The sequence below is a fragment of the Austrofundulus limnaeus genome, unplaced genomic scaffold (genome assembly GCF_001266775.1).
Source record: "Austrofundulus limnaeus strain Quisiro unplaced genomic scaffold, Austrofundulus_limnaeus-1.0 Scaffold358, whole genome shotgun sequence".
In the NCBI taxonomy this organism is placed as follows: domain Eukaryota; kingdom Metazoa; phylum Chordata; class Actinopteri; order Cyprinodontiformes; family Rivulidae; genus Austrofundulus; species Austrofundulus limnaeus.
In genome coordinates, this window is record NW_013952760.1 from 635617 (window position 1) to 637175 (window position 1559).

General features: G+C 54.5%; 1 protein-coding gene across 1 annotated transcript in view; it reads right to left on the reverse strand.

Annotated features, from left to right (window-relative positions):
- Window positions 1–1559, reverse strand: part of cdc27 (cell division cycle 27) — a gene marked incomplete in the record, with an annotated part of 21724 nt that overhangs the window by 1937 nt on the left and 18228 nt on the right. The window contains 2 exon segments of the mRNA XM_014023172.1: window positions 390–519; window positions 727–801. Coding sequence (XP_013878626.1) covers window positions 390–519; window positions 727–801 — 205 coding nt within the window.

Consider the following 1559-nt stretch of genomic DNA (forward strand, 5'->3'; position numbering starts at 1 on the left):
GACAGGTGAGTGAAATGTGAGAGACAGGTGAGAGACAGGTGAGTGAAATGTGAGACAGGTGAGAGTTAGGTGATAGTCAGGTGAGAAACAGGTGAGGGAAATGTGAGTGACAGGTGAGAGTCAGGTGAGAAACAGGTGAGTGAAATGTGAGTGACAGGTGAGAGTCAGGTGAGAGTCAGGTGAGTAAAATTTGAGAGACAGGTGAGTGACAGGTGAGAGACAGGTGAGTGAAATGTGAGAGAAAGGTGAGAGACAGGTGAGAAACAGATGAGTGACAGGTGAGTCTGGGGCTGACTGATTATATTAAAAACTCATCAGCATCAAGTCAGTTTTATTTCTCAGATTTTAAACTCTAACCGGGTCGAACAGAACCTGATCCGAGGTCGTACCTTCGTCCTCAGGCAGGTATCTCTTATCGATGGCTTCTTTGATCTGGTTGTTGGCTCCTTTAGGGTCCAGATCCATGGCCCAACTGAAGTTCATCAAAGCCAGGTGGGTCTGACCCAGCTTCTTATACACCTGAGGGACAGGTGTCGGGTGTCAGTCAGGTCTTACAGGTAAACCTCATCGACTGAAGAGACTAACTCTGAACCTAAACTGGGATTATGCTCTAAGTTGAACCAACCTGATAAAAAACAAACTCAACTGCTCCATTTGTTATCTGCTCCCTGATTGGCTCTCTGCGAGCACAGAGGAGTCACCTGATTGGACAGAACCAACTCTTACCTTTCCTATGAGGAAGTAAACCAAAGACTCTTTGGGAACGATCTGCTTCAGTTCCTCCAACTCCTGCAGAGCCGCCTGCAGAGAGAGAGAGACATGTCGTCATGGAGACGAGGACAGAGGTGTGTCCTCAGGGAGACGGGGACAGAGGTGTGTCCTCAGGGAGACGGGGACAGAGGTGTGTCCTCCGGGGAGACGGGGACAGAGGTGTGTCCTCAGGGGAGACAGGGACAGAGATGTGTCCTCAGGGGAGACGGGGACAGAGGTGTGTCCTCAGGGGAGACAGGGACAGAGATGTGTCCTCAGGGGAGACGGGGACAGAGGTGTGTCCTCTGGGACAGAGGTGTGTCCTCAGGGGAGACAGGGACAGAGGTGTGTCCTCAGGGGAGACAGGGACAGAGGTGTGTCCTCGGGGACAGAGGTGTGTCCTCAGGGGAGACAGGGACAGAGGTGTGTCCTCAGGGACAGAGGTGTGTCCTCAGGGACAGAGGTGTGTCCTCGGGGACAGAGGTGTGTCCTCAGGGGAGACAGGGACAGAGGTGTGTCCTCAGGGACAGAGGTGTGTCCTCGGGGAGACAGGGACAGAGGTGTGTCCTCGGGGACAGAGGTGTGTCCTCAGGGACAGAGGTGTGTCCTCGGGGACAGAGGTGTGTCCTCGGGGACAGAGGTGTGTCCTCGGGGACAGAGGTGTGTCCTCAGGGAGACAGGGACAGAGGTGTGTCCTCGGGGACAGAGGTGTGTCCTCTGGGAGACGGGGACAGAGGTGTGTCCTCGGGGACAGAGGTGTGTCCTCGGGGACAGAGGTGTGTCCTCAGGGAGACAGGGACAGAGGTGTG